This window comes from Colias eurytheme, chromosome 2 (genome assembly GCF_061535395.1).
Source record: "Colias eurytheme isolate Ceu_HAF_F1 chromosome 2, ilColEury1 Martin Lab GWU primary, whole genome shotgun sequence".
NCBI lineage: Eukaryota > Metazoa > Arthropoda > Insecta > Lepidoptera > Pieridae > Colias > Colias eurytheme.
This window is the reverse complement of record NC_142981.1, coordinates 10,472,613-10,492,463: the sequence shown is the minus strand read 5'-3', so window position 1 is coordinate 10,492,463 and position 19,851 is coordinate 10,472,613. Positions and strand designations below refer to the sequence as shown.

The 19,851-nt window shown below is 35.1% G+C and overlaps 1 protein-coding gene across 1 annotated transcript; it reads left to right on the top strand.

The window, feature by feature from the left end:
• The first annotated feature begins 3,912 nt into the window (after positions 1–3,912).
• hzg (CTD small phosphatase herzog) lies at positions 3,913–18,550 on the top strand. The gene is made up of 5 exons (XM_090115810.1): positions 3,913–4,118; positions 4,433–4,746; positions 16,332–16,513; positions 17,924–18,077; positions 18,387–18,550. The coding sequence occupies exons 1-5, from the start codon at positions 4,046–4,048 to the stop codon at positions 18,543–18,545; spliced, it is 882 nt and encodes a 293-aa protein (XP_089971936.1). The 5' UTR covers positions 3,913–4,045; the 3' UTR covers positions 18,546–18,550.
• Positions 18,551–19,851: the final 1,301 nt, after the last annotated feature.

The following is a 19,851-nucleotide window of genomic DNA, read 5'->3' as shown; positions in this document are numbered from 1 at the left end:
ATTAAAAATGAGCTCTTGAAATATATAAATTTAGATTTGGAATGTTTGGATTCATATAATTCATTTAAAAATAATGAAAAATTCTTAGTTACTGCAAAAAGTACAAAAAAATACATTTTTAAAAATATTTATTTACTCTTTATTTACCTCCTTTAAAATCAGATATACTCTATTTCTTCAAATAAAAGTTGGCAACCCTAGCCATGCTTGATGCGCGCACGATCGTCAGTAGGATACATCCAGCACCGCGGCCTTGAGCCGACGTACGTCGGGGATTGACCGTGAATAAGACGCTTTAGATGTTAACAATCATTGAGCTATTATTAATACGTACAGAGTAGACACCACGAACAAAATCTGTGCTGCAAGCGCGGCAGCGCGGGGCGGCTTGTGAGTCATAGATTAAGCGATGTCATCGACTCACCGCTATAGAGACGAAATTTTGAAAATATTCTGCCTATAATTACCAGTGCTATTACTTATCAATTAAGAACAATCAATGTAACAAAAAAAGAACACCACTTTAATAAATAAATTATTATTAAACTTATCAATTAAAAACTTTTCAATTATAACTATCAATGTAACAAAACAAAATTGATACGTGAGTAATTTATTTTCATCTTTCATGATTTAACCTTTTTTTACATAATATCCACAGAACAATATTTAATAAGTGAATTATTAGTATTAATAATGAATTATTAGTGCCATATCATAACAAGCATAACATACATCGGGCATATTTGAGTTTTATGATTTTTTTGCTAGACGTGATCGCGACCATCGCCCTAAAGCCCTAAAGCGACTGAGTGCAGTGTGGCCGGTTGACCTCTGTTGAGCGGAACATAAGTGATATAGGCGGTATCTTCTTCATACGTAGTAATAGTATCTCAATGAGTGCCCCACGTATTTTTTTTTATGAGTGGTTATAGCGGAACATACAAAAACTATCAGCTCATAAAATTTCAAATGTCTATCTACTATTGACGGTTCATGAGATACAGCCATGATACAGCCTATCGCAGCATCCCACAAAGCAAGTATTATAGATATAGCCTGATGATAAATGGACGGAAAGATAGACATACAGCGAAGTTTCAGTAGCGTTAGCTAGTATTAAGCTACTATTAAGTATTCTGTGGTTTCAGTAATAGGGTGCTATTTTTATCCTTTGGGATGGAACTATTGTGAAGTCCCGTGTCCCCTAGTGGGGTAAGGGGCAGATGCATTATTCATACATCTGTTTCACTGATCGATTTTCTTTAGGGACAAGTAGGTGATCAGCCTTCTGTGTCCTGCCAGACCGAGACATTTTTTTTGTCTTCGTCTCCACCGGGAATCGAACCCAGGACCCCTCGGTTCTACGCTCACGCGTCGACCACTGTACCAAGGAGGCGGTCGGATGGAACTATGAAACCCTAGAAAGAGCAAAATAGTAAATATAGTATGTGTTTCTAGTAGTAAATATATAAGTATGTGGTAGAGATTGCACTGTATTGATAATCGCTTTGTTTTCGTGCGTGCAAATTCATCGTTTTTGTTATTTTAAAGCAGAAATTGTACGCTTTGATAATGCAAAATACGCCGCAGGACGCATGCAGCCGCTCAGCAGAATATTGAAGATGTTTAAATGGTATCACAGAAGTTGGCGGGAAAACGTGTCCTCATCCGGTTGCGCAAATTACGTGCTATTTGATGCCTCTGCGTCTGCGCATTTCGGAATGTGTGGTAATAGAAAACACGAAGGTTACCTTTCAAAAGATGTTTAGGCCCCACGATTGACTAGGATCATAAATTATTATAATAGTAGTGTCATCACAAAGATAATTATATGTATGTTCATCCGATTGTGATCCGATTATACAAATTATAACTTCACTAATGATGCCTCTGCGCATCTTTGCTGACCTTAGATGTTATAGCGAAACGAGGGCTATTATTTTCTGTAGTTTAATGTTGGACATCACGGTGGACATCTTAGTGGACATTTTCCCAGTTCAAAAAAATTACATTGTCCTATTTTCTTGTTTAACCCATTAGAGCATAACGTTCGATAAATCGGACGTCAATAAAATCGTTATTTTAGGAGTATTATATATTTTACTCAAGATTTATCTTTATAAAACAGTTGTTGAATATATTTTCAAACTCGGAAACACTGTTGTTATAAAATATATTAACGCGCATGCGTGACAGCTGTCAATTCGTAAAATGGCGGCACGTGGTCAGAATTCTTCGCGGCGAAGGTAAGATTATTTTGTGTTTTTATTATATTTTTTTTAGTGTTATGGGTGATAAATGGATATTTTGATTGCTAAACTATTCGACTATTTATTTTCAATGTAATTTTTACGTAGCCACTGTCATTTTGAATACTATGCTTGCGAATTTCGTACCGTCCGATTTATCGCACGTTATGCACTGTGGGCACTGCATGTCGTGTTTTGTTGAATTGTTACAGGTTACAAGTTCATGAAATATTATCTGCTTTGGAGTGTGAGGAGGTTGATGATTATACAGAAAATATAATTTACGTTGAGCCCCCCATCAAGAATGCCGATCAGGTCACTGACGAAGACAGTGACCTGATCGGATCGGATTCTCAGCCTAATTACATTGAGCAAACTTCCGCCTAACAGTGGCATAAAATTGTTTTTCAACAATTATTTTACGTCTTTGAGCCTGATGAGACACCTGAAGGAGCTTGGCTATTATGCTACAGGGGCCTTGAGAGCTAATCGCACTGAGAACTGCCCGGTCAAAGACGTCAAAAAATTCAAGAAGGAGGTGCGAGGTTATTACGATTCGGTAACCGGCATACGAAGACATCATCAGCTAGTCGGTACTAGCTGATGATGTACGAAGACATCATCAGCTAGTCGGTACTAGCTGATGATGTCTTCGTATGCCGGTGGAATGATAAGAATGTTGTCACAGTAGCCACTAACTTTGAAAATCTAGAAATTGCATCTGCAACCCGCTGGTAAAAAAAAAAGCCAGAGTGCAAGTCCCTCAGCCATCACTTATTTCAAATTACAATAAGTATATGGGTGTAGTAGACAAATGCGACCAGGCTGTTGAAAATTTAAGAACTCGAATGTATATAAAGAAGTGGTGGTGGCCCATATTTGCATATTTAGTAGACGTTTCAGTAGTAAACGCCTGGTTACTTGCTCGGAAGAATGGCTGCACAAGAGACACTGAGTCCTTATTCGTTTTTAGACGTTTCATAGCAAGAAGCTTACTTTCGTCACATGGCATACCACCACATCAAGGTCACAAGCCAGCGAAACCATTATGTACAATGAGGTACGACGGTAAAGTTCATAGGCTGGTTCCAATAAGTACTGAACGTTGGTGTGCAAACCAATGTGGAGGAAAAAGTAAATTTCAGTGTCAGAAATGTGATGTAGGTATTCACCCGAAATACCACATGGCATATAACATTGTACATTATAATACGTTTATCTTCTGTTGCTTTTTATAATAAATTTCTTCATAAAATCCGTACTTTTATTTCAACCTCCTTTTAACATCAATTGTGTCCGCCATGCATAACGTCCGATTTATCGGACGGGCTATAAAATCTGAACTTTTACATAAACTAAATATTTTATGTAATTTAATCATTAAAGATACTCTAAATGATGATATATTATAGTGATCATAATGAAAAAAGCGCTAATTAACTTTATGCACTAATGGGTTAAAATATAGTAATATATGGTAACTCCTACTCTTAACGTAAACTTCAAAAATGGTCAAGGATGACAACCCTTAACTATTTTTAATTTTGACAGTAGTGGCAACTTACAAAAATGAGAATAACATAGCTTTGTCACATTCACACATATGAATTTATGAGTGAGATGTTAAATATTTCGTCATTATGTTGGCAATATTCTAAAGTCAAAGTTGGTATTTGCCCAGACTCTGCCTGCCATTTTGTAAGATAGAAGGGAGATAAAAAATAGTTTTATGATTTTAAAATTTCATAAAAGCTTCTTTGCCATTTCTATTAGGGCCCATAACAAATGTTTAAATGGACGCTTCGTCCATTATAACTCAGGTGTCACGGGATGACGAGCAGTTAAACAACTATGGATCTGATAGAGGTAAAATCTAAACGGAGTTACACCTGTTACCTACTGCCATCAAATTGGAGCGTATAATGTTACCTCTTTGTGATTATTAGTGTGTGGGTTAAAGTAACAAGGATTTTAAGTGTTTAATGTGAAGTTTCTGACGCTTAAATAGTGTTTACAGTGCAAGTGCAAGTCGGAGGTAAACAATTGAGACATGTTGCTACGATAACACTCGCGGCTGCAACCTTGAAGACTTGTCTTGAACCAATCCCTTATCCCACACGAAATCAGAGTGTATGTCCGCGTGCGGATGCGTTGGTGCTAATGGTATATGGTTGTTTTAGGAGCGGCTCCAGGTGGGCAGCATAATGACGGGGATGGAACCCCAGTATCGGGCTCCACCCCAATTGGCACTAAGAAGTCGAGCGGGAGCGGTGGATTCCTCCGCTCGCTACTCTGTTGTTGGCGCGGCGGCAGAGGCAAAGGGCCACCTAGTGGAAATGGAACTAACAGCATCGATGGCAGGGCTTCGCCCCCCCTTCTTGTTATGTCGGACCATGCGCCACGACCTTTACTGCCACCAGTGAGACATCAGGACATGCACAAAAAATGTATGGTGATAGATCTAGATGAAACATTAGTGCACAGTTCATTCAAGGTATGTTTACAAATTACAATTGCCATTTCTACATTATATTATTAGAATTATATCAAGATGTGGTTGTATTATCAAGGACTGCATATGTTTTGTGTGCTGTTATCTATTTTGTTTATCAATTTATCATATATCAGTCAAAGTTATACATCATATCTTACAGATCTTATACTTAAATTGTTATTTATATAATATATTGAGATAACAGCTAAAGAAATTTTGATTTGCACTGTATTGCACAGTTTATTTTTAAGTTGATTATTTAATTTTATTGATGGCTTGTTGTTAATGAAAGAAAGAGTAAACATTCAAAACTTAACACTAAAAATAATATGAAAATTCTTTATATACATGATTTATATTGATTTAATTCAAAATTGAGTATGTAACATAGTACATACTGTAGAAATAATTTTCTCATGGTACCATTAAGTTGCCGCTATGACTCATCCAAATGGCCGAGACATCTAATTGCCTTATACTTAGTTATTGTTATTAACGAGTCTTGTTTCTCGAGAACATTATAAAAGTTCAATTGTTATGATTTTTGTTTTGTAAAAAATATTTAAAACATGTTTATCATATGAATTTAATATTTATCAAACACAAACTCAAAACTCATTATAGAATAGTGTTCAATTAAAATGATGTCTCATTGAGAAAGTAGTTTTCAAAAGTTGATTTGCTATAACATTTTATCTGTCCGTAACCCTCTTAACAAATTTTCTTATTAAAAATGATTTTGCGATTGATTGTAATCAAACTTCTACTTCTCAAGGTCCCTAAAAAGGGCCCTGGGCTATATGAGCCCTCCACTGCACAGAAAGCAGTGTATTTAAATTAACAGGACCATTTCTGACGAGACACTTTCAGTTTTGTGGTTGCGGATATTGTTTAGAATCTATCATTTTATCTTTGATGATTAGGATGTCCCAACTCCCAGCAGAACTATGTGATCAGCATGAGTTGGTTGTTTTTTAAACCATTTTCTTGGTTCCATTCCATTCAGAATAACTTGCTCTACATAAGTTATTGGAAGTAATCATCCTGTGTAGATTTGCAATAACAAAGTCTTACTTAATATTATTGATAACTAGCGGTCCGCCCCGGCTTCGCCCGTGGTACATAATATTTACGTTTTCTCTACATAAAAACCATCCTCGTACTTCAAGGAATATAATAAAAAAAGAATTATCGAAATCGGTTCAGCCGTTCTCGAGTTATGCGCTTACCAACACATTTTGCGATTCATTTTTATATATAAGAAGAAGAAGAAGATAGTTGCAACAATAAAGTAAAAATTCCATGTAATTAAGATTGCAAACTGCATTCACAATCTTAAATTTGTGCATTCCAATCTTACTCAAGTATTACCTTTATAAAATGCAAAAATGTAATAATTACATATTTTTAAAGTTACTTTTTCCTTCAACAGATAAACAAAAATTTAAAAATTTATATTTTAACAAAAAGTTTTAAAATAGGACAAAAAACATATGCTCGCTCAAATTCTTGAGGTTTTTAAATTGTTATACATAATCAAATTTATAAAGTTGTTGCTTGATAAATATGTTGTATCATCAAATATATCTAAGCTAGCCAATGTTAGCCCTATAGAAAACATCTCCTAACTGATTAAATATGAAACAATGGTGTAGTCAGTATAATTTGATATGGTATCTATGCATTCTGCTGTGTGGTTTTATTTATTTATTTTATTTATTCCTTGTTAACTTGATTATGTGTAAACTTGCTGTGCCGCGCGGTTTCACCTCCAGAGTCCAGACGAACCCACATTATCTTAACTAGCTGTGCCGCTTGGTTCACTCGCAGACGAACCCACGTGCAAAATAATGTATTTCTATAGCTCACGTGTTATTCTGATGTATAATCTATATTCTTGTAAATTTTCATTCAAATCCTTCCAGAAGTTTTTACGTGAAATATACAAAAATCCATACATCCATCCATGCTAACAATCTTTCGCGTTTATAATATTAGCATGATATCTATTTAGGACAACTTGGTAATTTTTTTCAATAGGGACAATTTAATTATTTGGAAATGATATTAAAGCGAAATACCTTTGCCAGATGTCCTTTGATGAAAATAAAATAGCCCCAATTTTTTTCACTTTTCCAATTACGTTTTCATCTCTGAAGGTTTAACCGCTGTAGAAAGTTGTATAAATAAATATGTTTTCAACATATGATCAAGTTAACTGTTTGACATGAAAATAATATTTGGAGGAAGTTGTACAAAAATTGCGAATATTAATAGGTATGCGTTGTTTGATTTATTCGTAAAATTAAAATAAAATCCACACAATATCTCTATATTTATGTTTGATGCAGGGAAATAAATTACCCGAGAAAAACTGTTACGAAATTAATGATCAAATTAACAGACGCATTACTCATTTTTACATTTTTGTTCGTTGCGTTGGGTTGATAAACAGATAACGATGACGTTATTTTATGCTTACAAGCTTTTTCATTGCCTGTATTTTCCTCGTGAAATTTTCGTATTGACAAAAATATTTCTTTTATTTTTTGGTGAATGGAAAAAAATTCAAGATTATGCAAAAAATTCTAAATATTAATGTTTAATTTATTATTCCTAATATTTTCTTCTTATTGCTTAGTATACCGAAAGTGGGACACCCTGTATATAATTACACTTATTAGGCATAGTCCGCACTGTGGCTAAACCGCCGCGGTTTTTGAAGGCGATTTTATGATCGTATACAACTGGCCTGACTTGCGGTTTTTCCCGCGACTGATTTTAAAAACCGCGGTTTGTTACAAAATGCTCGTGGGTAAAAATAACTATACCTACCCTTTGATACATAATTGATATAGGAGAGCCCCTGTTTCTACTAAAGGATATTTCTTTATATGCGATTAAATAATTTACTCAAGAATTCGATAAACTGTTATAGGTACTTAAAATTGACACGAGACAGTTACAAAACGAATCCAAAATAAAGATAGGCTGTCGCAAAAAAGGGGGTAATTGAATTGTAACTATTTATAGTTTCGTTCTTACATCGTTCATAACTTTATAAATGTACTTCATAAATAATAATTATGAGAAATTTTTGTAGGTACCACTATTCTTACATGTAAATTGTTCTAAAATTAAATATGATAAGATTTTATGTTAATTCGATTCAATTTTTTCGAAAGGTGGCAATTTTGTTGGAGTACAGATTTTATGTGCTAACGACCCTCCCTGCTTTTGATAAAAAGACGTCCTTTAATAATTTTATTTTCATTTTACGAATTATTTATATCATATTACTAGCTGTTGCCCGCAGCTTCGCCTGCGTGGAAAAGATAAATGTACATAATACAAACTTTCATCCCCTATTTTACCCCTTTAAGGGATGAATTTTCTAAAATCCTTTCTTAGGGGACGCCTACGTTATGACATCTACCTGCATGCCAAATTTCAGTTTGATGTAACAGGATTATCAATTATATCTATTATTATATAGCTAATTGGGTACAGATAAAATTATAATTTAAACCTAAACTTAATATGGTGAAAAAACCGACTTTTGTTGATTTTATTAGCTGTGTGATTTCACGCAAGCCTTTCCTTATCTGGAGGTCAATAGCTTACAAACTTAAAAGTTGTGATTATTTACGTGTAAAGTGAGGTTAGTGAACTGCAATTGTTACGCTTAAACTATTTAAGTTGATAAAAATACGATAGATTTTATAATCGTCATGTAGCATGTACCCTTAATTACCTAGGGCTATTTTGTTGTATATTTTCTCACTTCAGACTCTAAATTCATATTGTGTACTAACGAAACTCATATAGGACCACTATTTAGTTATTTACTATTTACTATACGCTGCGCCTTCATATTATGATTGCACAAAACAGTGAAAAGCCATACAGCAGTTTTCGAATTAGCCCTTACCTTTAACCCAGTAGTATTTTAACCCAATAGTAGACACACTTTAAAGATCGTACCTAATCGAGTTTATTACCAGAGAAAATAAGATTAATGTAATGTAAAAAAAGGTTTTTTTTTTGCAATCCCAGACAATTTTTCTAACAGTCCGCGTGTAAAACTATAATGTTTGTCCTCAATGGACTCCTAAACCATTTAACCGATTATAATAAAATTCGCACACCATGTGCAGTTCGATCCAACTTGAAAGATAGGATAGTTTAAACATGTAGGTACCACGGGCGTAGCCGGGGCGGACCGCTAGTATAATATTTATATAAAATATATTGTCGATTATAAAAGTCGCTTCCGTTCCACTTTACAAAGGTGAACTAATTGCTATTTGTGTCGTGGACTGAGGGTGAGCAATGAACTCTGACACTCACGGAAATAGATGCTATCTAAGCTTTTAATAGTGTAGGCTTAGCTACGAGAGGCTACACAATGTGCACTTGGCTTGAGATCTTAATGTGTAGGAAACGTTGGATAAGAAAATAAATACTTCTGTTTAAACTAATTTTTCTTTATTAAAAAAAAAAAAATTCAAATTCGTCTGTATAACATTAGTTTATAAATCCGATCCCTAAATAGTCCGTTTACAGCACCCAACTATAAAAATTCTCCAATAATGGTACAATTGTATTTAGCAAAAAGTAAAAACTCTACTTAATTAGGTACATTTTTCTACGACGGGTCATAAAGAAATTATTTTTACACATTCCCCTTTATACATTAACATATGTTCGTAAAAATAACAAAATAACGTAAATCTTGGAAAGCATAACAACATTTTCTTATGGCGTAAGGTTCTGTATGAATTAGGTAGTGTTTTCTTAGTTTGTTGTTGTATTTTAGCTCTGAAATGCTATCCATTGTAATAGAGATTGTAGCGTTGAAAAGAAAGGCTCCACGTTTTGTTCAATGAAAGTAGGAAGCTCGATATCACTGCTATTTTTCTACCGATTCTGAATATATTATGTGTAGTAATTTTGTAGTTTTTTTCTTTTGTATTTTGATAACTCGTAGAGTGGGAATGTTATAACATTTTATATCGACCTCATTCACAATCTATACTAAAGCTGAAGAGTTTGTTTGTTTGTTTGTTTGAACGCGCTAATCTCGAGAACTACTGGTCCTATTTGAAAAATTATTTCGGTGTTAGATAGCCCCTTTTGTCGAGGAAGGTTATAGGCTATATATCTTCACGCTACGACCAACAGGAGTGGGGCTACGGGGGTGAAACCACGCGGAGCAGCTAGTGTTGAATAATGTTTAGATTATCTAATTCGTAGTATTTAAATTACGGATTAAAACCAAACTTATCTATAGCCTTAGCAGAGAATTGAAGAGTTCCTCATTGATGACGAATCGGATATCCATACTGACATATTACAATGATTAATAAATATTTGGTACGGAACTCCAAAAATGGTTTAGTGTTCGAATTAGTGCCTTGCGTGCCAAGGTGTCGGCCTTGTTGCTGTTCGAATATGTTGTAGTTAAACTAATGGCCAGGATTTTTATGAAGATTCCAGTATGTTGATAATAATAACATGTTATATGGAACATTTAAATTTGAAAATAACTTTCTACATGTTAAACATGCTGAAAGTAATAACAGTTTCTTTTATTTTCAGTTTTTTATTTCTAAATATAAAAATGAATCGCAAAATGTGTTGGTGAGCGCATAACTCGAGAACGGCTGAACCGATTTCGATAATTCTTTTTTTATTATATTCCTTGAAGTATGAGGATGGTTCTTATGTAGAGAAAACGTAAACATGTACCACGGGCGAAGCCGGGGCGGACCGCTAGTTTCTAATAAAGCTTTTACTTTGAATCTGTTTGAAACAAATCGTATGAAATTATGTTATCTTATTGTTAACATCATTAAGCTTAGTTTATGATTATTATATCAGCTTACAGATGTGAAGCGACATTTTGAATGGGTGGGCTTAAAATATTGACATTGATATTCATAACCACTCAGTAAACTATGCATGATTAAAGGAAGTGATGTATTTGAGTTTGAGTAGAAGTAGAAATCCTATATATTCCTTTAGCCGTTCTCAATCTATATGGATATTAATTTAAAATTTTCAATCAAAACTTAATTCCGCATAGTTATTACTTATTGGTAATGAGCATTTCGAAGCTGAGAAGCATTCACGGGGAGTTATTTTTATACATGCGTAAATTGTTAAAGTCGTGTCTATCTCGTACGTAGTAGCAATATGTTTTATTTCTTGTACAAACACTATAATAATGTATCGATTATCGAAAGCATTAGCGCATGTACCGCGGAACTGTGCGATGCCTCATTAACCGACTATTTCGAGATGTGGGCCGCTATTTTTGTAGCACTATTTAAACCGTTGTTTAAATAGAGTAAAATAAACAGTAGGAAGGTACGCAATTTGCTTCATTATTGCGCGGTTTTGATTGAACTTGTTTACCTTTGAGCTGGGAGGAACAAGAGAGGAAGTCGATTTTTCCATGATCCAGTTTTCCGGGGTGGTCTTTTAGCATTAGATCACCTACAAGATAGATTTACTCAGTTTGCTGGACATTGCAACCTGGTAGATAGACCTCTTTCGTCTATTTGATCCTATTATTCAAACACAAACAGGTGATCAGTCTCACACTTACGAGAGAGATTTTTCTCCCCGATTGGAATTGACGGTCGCAATTGCTACAAATTGAGCTCGCTCAGCGCTCTTTAGTGAGATTGAGAGTCAATCGTGTGGACCATAGAAATCTAAATAACAAGACACATATAAGTGCTATAATGTCATAATTCGTATGAAAACCGCTGTCGCCAAAATCAACACATTCAAACCGAAAGCTAAACAGTACACACAAGTAAACTATGCCTTTTATTGGACAGCTTGATTTTAGTGAAAACTAACTTAACTATTAAATTAAGCTTTTGAATATGTATCCTAACTCACGAATTTACAGTTTATTTTAGAATAACATCCCTAAGTATATGAGACTTTTTGCTCCAATACGAACAAACGTGATATTATTATCACGTTTGTTCATTCACACCATTCTTATGAATGGTCGACTGTGTCATTCATTGTTATTTCGATTACTATGGTTACACTCGTAATACTTGTAAATATTCTATAATTTTTAAGGAAAAACGGCATTATTTCTAAAAAAAAATATTTTCCGATGAAATATTATTCCTTTATAAGTATAATTACAACTTGTGGAAGAATTTCCGCAATGGGAATTGCTGAAACACACCATGTATACACTCATACGTCTCCAGAGCAACTGAACAGTGACGAATGCACTGGTGATGTGAAAATCACCTGAGTGGCGACAAGGTCACGCACGTTTACGACTTCTAGTGTCTTGTTATTTAGATTTCTATGGTGTGGACTGTAGAACATTATTTGTTACATGTGTAATTTTTAGCGCTAGTATCATAAACAATTTGCAAATAATAAAGCGTGCCTGGCTTACCACGCTTAGCTTTACTGATAAATATACACTTCCGGTTTAGAAGTTTAACAATTCCTCGGTTAGAGCAGTTTGTTCCCGTATTAACTGGAGTGGGTTGTTATAATGTTTTGGCCTTTGTTTGATGTTCTACTAATTTCAGAGATTGGTTTAAAACTACATATTCTAATCCTATAGGTTCACTGGTTACTGATTAGTGATTATATAATTAGCGATTTGTTCCGGAACTGTGTCAGATTGCATTATTTGTTTGAAACAAACTTAATTAACCTCGTGCCTATTGTCCGTGTTCTAGCCTCCTCTGTTTAGGTCAAGAATATTTGTATTTATTTATGCAGCAATGAGATAAAATATGTAATTGCATTCAGAATGATTGTTATGCACGGCTCTTGAATATAACACAATTATATAAAAAAAATGAAATGATTTTGTTTACTCTTGTTTCGTAGACACTGCATGACTGCACTTTGCACATACATTTTTTTGTTGACTAATAGAATTGGTTTTGTTGGAATATTTCTAATGATTTCTTATTAGAAAACTATTCTTTCATTTAATTAAGACAGTTTTAATAGATAAGTCAATTATACATCTTGTAAAATGTTCGCGATCAGGATGCAGAGAAATGACTTAGTAATTAAACTGAATGTATGTTTTTCTTAACAATGGCTAGAAAAGGCATCCATTTGTATAAAGCCGTGGCGCACAAGTTGCAGGAAAATTGTTAACGAGTAGATAATTGACATACATTGAAGATATAACTAGATATGTAAATAATTCTTATTGGTATTAGCTACATTCTATCTTAACCGAGAGACATTTTGTCCTGTTTAAGAATTTATCGAAATTTCTTATACTTACCTATTTGCGTTTTTTTTTTTCAATATTCTAATTGTCTCTGTATTCAGAAAATCAATTGTAATAGACTTTAGTCAGGCTAATCTTTACTAATATTATAAAGCTGAAGAGTTTGTTTGTTTGTTTGAACGCGCTAATCTCAGGAACTTCTGGTCCGATTTGAAAAATTCTTTCGGTGTTAGATAGCCCATTTATCGAGGAAGGAAGGCTATAATCATCACGCTAAGACCAACAGGAGCGGAGCAATGCAGGTGAAACCGCGGGGAACATCTAGTAATAAATATTTCGTAAAACTAGATCTAGATCATTCAGAAGGCTTGTCTTTAGTGTAGATGGGATTACATAACTAAAAGGAACCCTTCCTTAAGGAAGTTCTGTATTACTTACATTCCTCATGATTCTTCCAATTACTTTGCAAATTAGTTCTTTACTAATTTACTCTCATTATATTCTTCTATGAGACTCTATGATCACAGACAAAATATCGAAATGGTCAGCAATAACTCGTATAAAAAAGCGTCGCATTTGTTATATTTTCAAACAATTCTCAGGTGACCCAGTATTCCACTCGTCCATATTTTTATTTCGAACTCGTCGGATTTTTAATATACCTATAAAAGCTATGGGGTGATGTGCCGAGGATGTTTGTGCGTCCTATTGTTTCCCTTTTTGTATGGAAACGAAACGTGCCTAGAAATTGTAAAGGCCTGTCTGCTATGGTCCTACGATGAATACATCGAAGCATGCTCGTTGTAAATTCGTTCTACTTTGCAAATAATATGTGATTAGTGATAGTAACATACATTTGAAATATGGATTGTTATCGTGAACTATACTTACTTTCAATTAGAATTTATTGTTCAAAAGTTATAGAGAAAGTTGTAAAATATAAATTTTTACACTGATCTCGTTTTCGAATGATTTACTCGATAGGATCTGTGCGGCTTCACACGTGTAAACAGGTAGTTCATTGCTATTATTTTATTCTGTTCACTGACAATATACAGCGTACAGCTATCGGAAACACATTTTTTTCACACTTAAATTATGTAAAGAAATAGAATTCTGGCACTATATGTTACTAAATATAGCTAAGTTCATTTATCATCCATTCGTCATTCATAAATCATACCATGTATAAAAATTGTAGTAAATTCAAATGATTTTCCAATTTTTTAAAATAAATCTTAATTAAATCAGTTTCATATGCAGACTGAGGTTATGAAGTAGTTTCCTTAGTCTTCCAGACATCGTTAATTAAAACAAAGATGTGTGACACATGGTTTAAACGATTTGTTTCATTAAAGTACCCATATCCATTTACTATAAATAAGGATGACTTTGTAACCTCGAAAATCATTTAATATGCAGTATGACAAATATCCCTTGGGTAGTGGTTGATTTCAAAATATATTGCGACAAAAGGAATGATGCGCTCGGCATAACTATGTAGGATTTGTTATGACATTTACTAAGGTTTAGGATGGTTTTGTATTTTTTAATATTGAAATCCAATGTAACATCACATTTAGATGGAATTTAACAAATAGGTGAAGTCTTTAATTTTATACTATGTTGACAAATTAAAAAAAAAAATAGTAAAGATTTTCGTGATACGTGATGGGAAGTCCTATTCTTTGCAAAATATTCTTCGTGATACGTATACGGAATGCGTAGTAATAATACTCGTATACTATAATCTAGTAAGCAAATAAGACAACAGCTAGATCTGCTGTCCACTGTGATGGATCTGATCTAGATGCATGGCTCGATGCCAACTGCACGCAGTCGATAGCAAATTGCGATAAATATTATATTGCGAAACTTTGACACGGGTAATACTTTTTTAAGCGATGCGTTTAGATGTTTAAAAATAATTACACAAAATCTTCTATATCTGTCAAATCTTAGCAATTATACAAGTATAGAATGCACGTATGTCTATCAGCAGCGTGCACAGAGTTTTTGGACAGGGTAGGCAGAAATATTGCAATGATAATAAGTCATAAAAACTAATATTTCATATTGCAGTACTGATATTTGATTGGAGATACATATAGTATTTCCGCAAAATAATGGAAAACATATCACGAACATAGGTCATATTATCTATAAAATAATTGTCAAAGTAGGTATGATATCCTAACTAGTATTCTATATTATGTAATTAATGATTAACTTTACCTTTGTGTATTACAAATTCCGGTATAGATCCATTTATAGATCGGCCTTTTTCCTATCACTCTCTGTTTGATAAAAGTTTATTCATAAAACAAAAATAAGAATTTTTCGAAATTAGGTACCTATGCCTTATTATCTTACAAAATACACTGATGATATACATAATCTATTTAGTTACTCTCAAAACACTTCACTTGCAAATTGTCGTAGTAAACATTATTAATTTTCTCAAAAAACAAATTTAACCTCAAAGTAAACGTTTGTTATTTCCAAAACAAAACAAACGAATAATGATACTATTTGCAGATGGTCTTTACCGCTACAAAATTGTATACATTATCACACTTCTTAAATTGGTCGCATATTCAACTTCAGTTTCGACTTTCGATGTAGTTCCGAATTCGGTTCGTACCTAATTCGTATATCTTCGTAAAAAGACACTGCCTACCTTGTGTGTTTGTGTGCGTGGTTTTATTACATCAGTGTGCCGTGTTTATAGGCACGCACACATATAAAATATGCGTAGACACGCAGAGCACACATATAAAAACTTAGACACGGATAGTTTGTGTCTTTGCCGTCCCGTGACGTACTGGGTCCTGTGGCGGCGCTAGTGCAGCGCATGAATAGTGACTTGAGCCAAGTCGGTGTTATAGAAATTAGATAATAATGCTACCAAAATACCGATAGATGGATCTAAAATATATGTATTTGAAATATATTTTTATTTCATAACTACATTGCGCAATTTAATGACGCTGTAAATTTCATTTATGCATATTAAATATTGATCAGAGTTTGGTAAATGGTAGGGTAGGCAGTGTCTTTATGTCTTTATGGAATGCACGCCACTGTCTATCAGGATGGAAAATATTATCAGAGATAGTTACATTGTAGTAGGTACACAATGTAGTAGGTAACAACAATATTACGTGTATCAATGTCGTGTGTGTCAACGTGGAGGGGAATCTTTAAAGAAGACGACCCACGTGATTTATTTATTAAAAAAGAAGGCATCTGTAATTTCTTAAATAATTCATATTATGTGTGATATAAGCCCAAAAAAAGAAGTTCCAGAATTACGATTAAGATACAATTGCATTTTCAGCCAATAAACAACGCCGATTTCGTGGTGCCGGTGGAGATAGACGGCGCTGTGCACCAGGTGTACGTGCTGAAGCGGCCGCACGTGGACGAGTTCCTGCGGCGCTGCGGCGAGCTGTACGAGTGCGTGCTGTTCACCGCCTCGCTCGCTAAGTACGCGGATCCCGTCGCGGACCTACTGGACAGGTAATGTACAGCCAATTGAGAAAAGTCACTTACATTATAGGATGTTTGCTGTGGGAGAATTCGGAATTAAAGAGAAACTCTGTATTAACAAAGCAGACACCAGTCCTATACATGAGATTGTATTTGAAGTTTGAACGAGAAGGAGGCTTTTATCATAACTTAAGAAGATAGATTAGAAATGAAAGTCTAATATCTAAGTAATCGAAAAATAACATCTTAAATAGTCATACGGTATTTAGCGAGATTCTAAAAGAGATTGTTGTACAATGATTTAATTTCAAGTAATACCAGATTCATATAATTATAATCAAAGTACCTATAGAAAATCAACACCAGCACAGGTGGCAAAACAAAACATAAAATTTGAACAAACACATAAACATCGCACAATATGCCATACGGCATTGCAGTGCAGTGTGATGAGTACAGAACATGTGCAATACACAAAAGACTCAAAGAAAGGAGCAAAAGTATTCAAGATCTATTGAACTTCAGAATAAAATGTTTTCAGGAAAGCATAAAGGGGTCCTTTATGTCGTTGCTAGGGGACCGATAATAGCGCGAACTTTGTATTCGCATTTGACGCGAAACACTCTCAGACTCCCCAATTTATTGCAAGAGGCAAATTGCTAAATTGCACCTGGGGTGTCATAATTGGACACTGCCAATGTGACCCTGTTGTTTTGTATTGAAACTATATTTCTCGTGACAAATTTCATAGAAACATTCTATCGCTAGTTGAGGAGAAAAAATTGAAGATTATTAGAAGATGAATTTTGGGTTGGGTTTAGTAAGCGGTTCGCGTTACTTAATTTTTTAATAACAGAATAGAATATTCGAGGTTAGACTGGTGTGATTGTAAAGGTATCGAGATATTCTTCAATTTTACCACAATATAAAATGAAGGAAATTATATAAGAGAATACTTAATTGTATCACGATAATCTTGTTCCTGTAATTAAATTATGTTTGATACAATCACGGCACTTGTGAATACAACATAATATCAATTTAAATGGCTTTAAACAGTCACGCGCATTCTATTAAGTGTGTACTTAATTGATGTTATTTTTAACAATGGTATGTTAATATTGTTTGATTTGCTTTTAATTTTTTTGATGATTTATTCATAGATATATTATCTACCCTTTTTTAATATTTATGATTCAAATACAATATACATGACAGAACTATAACTTCCAGCAATGAAAAAAATAGGTGACCATGTTGATGGATTCTATTCAAACATTTATAACCATAATTATTTATTTCCCATCTTAATTTTTATTATTACAGTTTAGCTTTAACACGATCACTCAATACACATGCTTATAGTAAACTCAATCCCTGCAGTTAAATTAATAAACTTAAAATTTAAAAAAAATAAATTAAATATCAATGTTCCACCAGATGGGGTGTGTTCCGCGCGCGTCTGTTCCGCGACAGCTGCGTGTTCCACCGCGGCAACTACGTGAAGGACCTCAACACGCTCGGCCGAGACCTGCGACGTGTCGTCATTGTGGACAACTCGCCCGCCTCGTATATATTCCATCCGGATAATGCTGTACGTATTCTGTTTGGTTGGGTGGGTTTATGCTTGTATTAAGGGAAGTTTGTCTTTAAATGCTATTTTTTATGGATGACTTTGTTCTAGAACCAATGCAATTTTTGCTAGTTTCGTTTTAATTTTTTGGCAGTTGTTGTAAGTGTTATTTTTGCGAATAAATGTTTATCTGTGTCTAATGTCGCAGCTGTATAATTTAGTGATACTGGAGAAATAAAGCGTCTATTTCAAGATAGTGTTTAATCTTAACATTTTTACATCAATAAATGCATTATATTATTGCAGCTAAATGTTTATTATCCTTTGCAGGTACCCGTCGCGTCGTGGTTCGACGACATGACGGACACGGAGCTGCTGGACCTGATACCGTTCTTCGAGAAGCTGAGCAAGGTGGATTGCGTGTACGCGGTGCTGCGCAACTCGAACCACCCGTACAACCCCACGCAGAACGCGTCGCCGTCCATGTAGCCGCCGCGCGACCCGCTCCGCCACGCGTGCGCCGCGTGCGACGGTCGGCGCGCGACTGACGCGCGCGACACCTACGAGTTCGACCTGAGTGACACGAACGTGCATAGTGATGTGCGGCAGCGGGTGTGCGCGCACGACGTGCTGCACACCCGCCGGCACGCGTGCGGCCGGAGCGTGCGGTACGAGTGCGGCGTGCGCGAGAGCCACATTCGGCACGAGTGCGGCGTGCGCGAGAGCCACATTCGGCACGAGTGCGGCGTGCGCGAGAGCCACATTCGGCACGAGTGCGGCGTGCGCGAGAGCCACATTCGGCACGAGTGCGGCGTGCGCGAGACACACATACGGTACGCGTGCGGGCAGTACGAGTGTGCCGAGTGCGGGTCGCACGCGCTGTGTGTCGCTCCGCCCGAGCGCACGCTCGCCGCCGCGCTGCAGACCCTCATCAAAAAGGGAGCGAACTTTGTCTTAAGTGCCAATTTTGCCTTCTGGATAGTGAGGACTTTGTTTGTACCTATTTTACAATTTAGGTATTTCCTAGTACGTAAGTGGTCCGTGTGATTATGTTGTTCGCCTCCGACGCCCTGAGCTCTCCGATCGGCGACGCGAGTTCACTTTTCTGTGTCGCCGCAACGTTTCGACTCTAATCCCGCTGCGTTATTGACGTTGAGACGATCGATTTTATCTTTTTATATCGTGCTTGGGATCAAATATCAGTAAGTTAGTGTATACCGCTCGGTCTTCACGCTCACGTCTCCGCATAGACTTCGATGTGATCACGAATTTTTGCAATTCGACTGTTATTGTAAGTTTACAGCTGTGTAAATATATTTTAAACGAAATCGTATCTTAAATCGTTAGCATACGGTACATTATCGATCGACTACAGTGTAAATAATAAACCATAAGAATATAATTTTAAACGGTCGAAAGTATTTTGATATAACACAGACGAGGCCAATATTACATTATCCCATAGAGTTTGGTGCATTATTTTATTTAATTCATGTGAATTTTAATAAGGAATTTACTATATGTATATTTATTTTTCCTATAGAATATAGAAGTAGCCCCCATATACAATAGGTCAGTGTAAAAATATAAATAAATGGATAGTGTAATTTTGGTCTCTAACAATTTGCACAAAAGCATTGATGTGATCGCGGACAAAAATGCATCGCTTATCGTTTCGTATTTTTTCGTGACAATAAAGTAAATTATATCGGTGTCATATGGGTTTAATGGATAATAATAAATAATATAAATATAATAGTTTGCAAAAGAATGCATATAGAAGAATGTCTTACTG